A 2548-nucleotide genomic window follows, 5' to 3' on the forward strand; every position below is an offset into this window, starting at 1 on the left:
ATACATACATATATATATATATATATATATATATATACGTATATATATATATATGATAGGCTTCTTTCAGTTTCCATCTAACAGATCCACTCACAAGGCTTTGGTCGGACCGAGGCTATAGTAAAAGACACTTGCCCAAGGCGCTATGCAGTGGGACTGAACCCGGAACCATGTGGTTGGTATCCAAGCTACTTACCACACAGCCACTCCTGCACCTATGTATATGTATATTATATGAATGTATATTCTTTTATTCTTTTATTTGTTTCAGCATTTTACTGTGGCCATGCTGGAGCACTGCCTTGAAGGATTTTAGTCGAACAAATCAACCCCAAGACTTATTTTTGTTAAGCCTAGTACTTATTCTATTGGTCTCTTTTGCCACTTAGGGAGATGTAAACACACCAACACTGGTGATGATGGTAGGTGGGGGACAAATACAGATACACACACACACACTCACATGCACACACACACTCACATATATGATAAGCCTCTTTCAGTTTCCAGCTACCAAATATATTTATTTGTAGAATGTCTTTTACAAAGAAAAGGAGATATGATGATTCATATTTGAGCTTCGGTTTCACTGTGCTTACTGCTGGTAGAGTAGAAAAACCAGAGTGTGTTCTGTGCTCTGAGGTATTGGCAGCTTCTTCACTGAAGCCCAGCAGGCTAAAGAGGCAGTCGGAAACGAAACATCCCAGTGCAGTCAATAAAGATGAGGAATTAATCCAGGCTTGATAACATGGGAATGTATATGCAGGACGTTATGGCTGGTCTGAAAGCCTCCGACAAGGTTTCAAGGAAAATTGCAGCTGCAAAAAATCCTCAATAACATTGGAGAGCAGTTAGTTCTTCCTTGCTGCAAAGATATAATCTCACTCGTGCTTGGAATGTCTGAACTACAGAAGCTTAAACATGTTTCACTTTCAAACAACACCGTCAGTTGATGAATCACTGAGATGGCTGATAATATTTTGTCTCAGGTCATCTCAAAGATAAAAACATCAATGTTGAACTATGTCACCATCCAAATCCAAGACGCCACTGATGTGACAGATTTAGCCCAACTTTGTACTTATGTAAGTTACATGCATAACAAACGCCTGGAAGATGAATTCCTTTTTTTTTTGCGACGGCCTCAACACTCGAACTACTGCAAATGATATATTCCAGAAAGTGGATCAATTCTTTAAGACGCATGGCATAAACTGCTAGCACTTGTTAGCGTGTGCCCCAATGATGCTCCAGCGATGCTTGGTTGCTGCTCTGGCTTTCAGATAATGGTGAAAGAGAAGTCTCCTAATGCTATTGGTATGCATTTTGCACTTCATTGCCAAACATTGATGGTTAAAACAACTGTTTGAAGGATGCGGTCAAAGCGTTAAATTTCATCAGAATCAGTTCTCTAAACTTGCATCTTTTTGCTGACATGTACAAGGAAAATGGCTCTGATTTTGAAATGCCTTTACTGTACTCGCATGTGAGGTGGTTATCCAAGAGGAAAGTATTGAAAAGAGTCTTTGTTCTACACAAGGAGATACACGAATTTCTTTGTGGTGCTAAAAAAGAACTGCACAGACAATTCTCCAATACTTGGTTCCTTATATGTTTCACCTTTTTGGTCAACATTTTTGAATCAGTTAATTCTGTTAACTTAGCATTACAAGGAAAGGACATCACCAATGTCAACTGTTATGAAAAAAATGACTGCACTTAAAATGAAGCTCCATTTGTGGTATTCTAAATTGGAATGAATGAATTTTGCACCATTTCCAAACCTCAATACTTTCCTTGATGAAGATGGCCTTCGAGTTGATGCTGACATCCTTGACATGATAAAACAGCATGTCTTAAATCTTCACGCTGAAATTCAAAGATACTTTCCCGACCTACAAAACTTTGAAAAAGTTCATCATTTCATCACCAATCCCTTTGCAATCTCTGTTGTTGACCTTCTGTCAGAAGATGACGTCATTCAGGGACAGTTTATCAATTTGCTGAATGATGGAGGTGCTAAAAACACCTTCCGTAACATGTGTTGCAGTGAATTCTGGACTGAAATAATGCAGTTCTATCCAGATGTAGCCAAATTGGCCCTCAAAATCATTGTTCCATTTGCAAAAATGTACGAATGTGAGATAGTTTTGCAACTTTACTTGAATTAAAACCAAGGCTCGCAATAAATTAGATATTGCGCATGACATGAGGGTCATCATCATCATCATCATCATCATCATCGTTTAACGTCCGCCTTCCATGCTAGCATGGGTTGGACGATTTGACTGGGACTGGTGAGCCAGATGGCTACACCAGGCTCCAATCTGATTTGGCAGAGTTTCTACAGCTGGATGCCCTTCCTAACGTCAACCACTCCGAGAGTCTAGAGGGTGCTTTTACATGCCACTGGCATGAAGGCCAGTCAGGCGGTACTGGCGACGGCCACGCTCAAAATGGTATATTTTATGTGCCACCCACACAAGAGCCAGTCCAGGGGCACTGGCAACAATCTCACTCGGAAGTCCATTACACATGCCATGGGCAC

General features: G+C 40.3%; 1 protein-coding gene across 1 annotated transcript; it reads left to right on the forward strand.

Annotated features, from left to right (window-relative positions):
- Window positions 1-1760: 1760 nt before the first annotated feature.
- Window positions 1761-2171, forward strand: LOC106879861 (zinc finger BED domain-containing protein 5). Its single transcript, XM_014929576.1, has one exon. The coding sequence runs from the start codon at window positions 1761-1763 to the stop codon at window positions 2169-2171; it is 411 nt and encodes a 136-aa protein (XP_014785062.1).
- The last annotated feature ends 377 nt before the right edge of the window (window positions 2172-2548 follow it).

This window comes from Octopus bimaculoides, chromosome 3, assembly GCF_001194135.2.
Source record: "Octopus bimaculoides isolate UCB-OBI-ISO-001 chromosome 3, ASM119413v2, whole genome shotgun sequence".
Classification (NCBI taxonomy): Eukaryota; Metazoa; Mollusca; class Cephalopoda; order Octopoda; family Octopodidae; genus Octopus; species Octopus bimaculoides.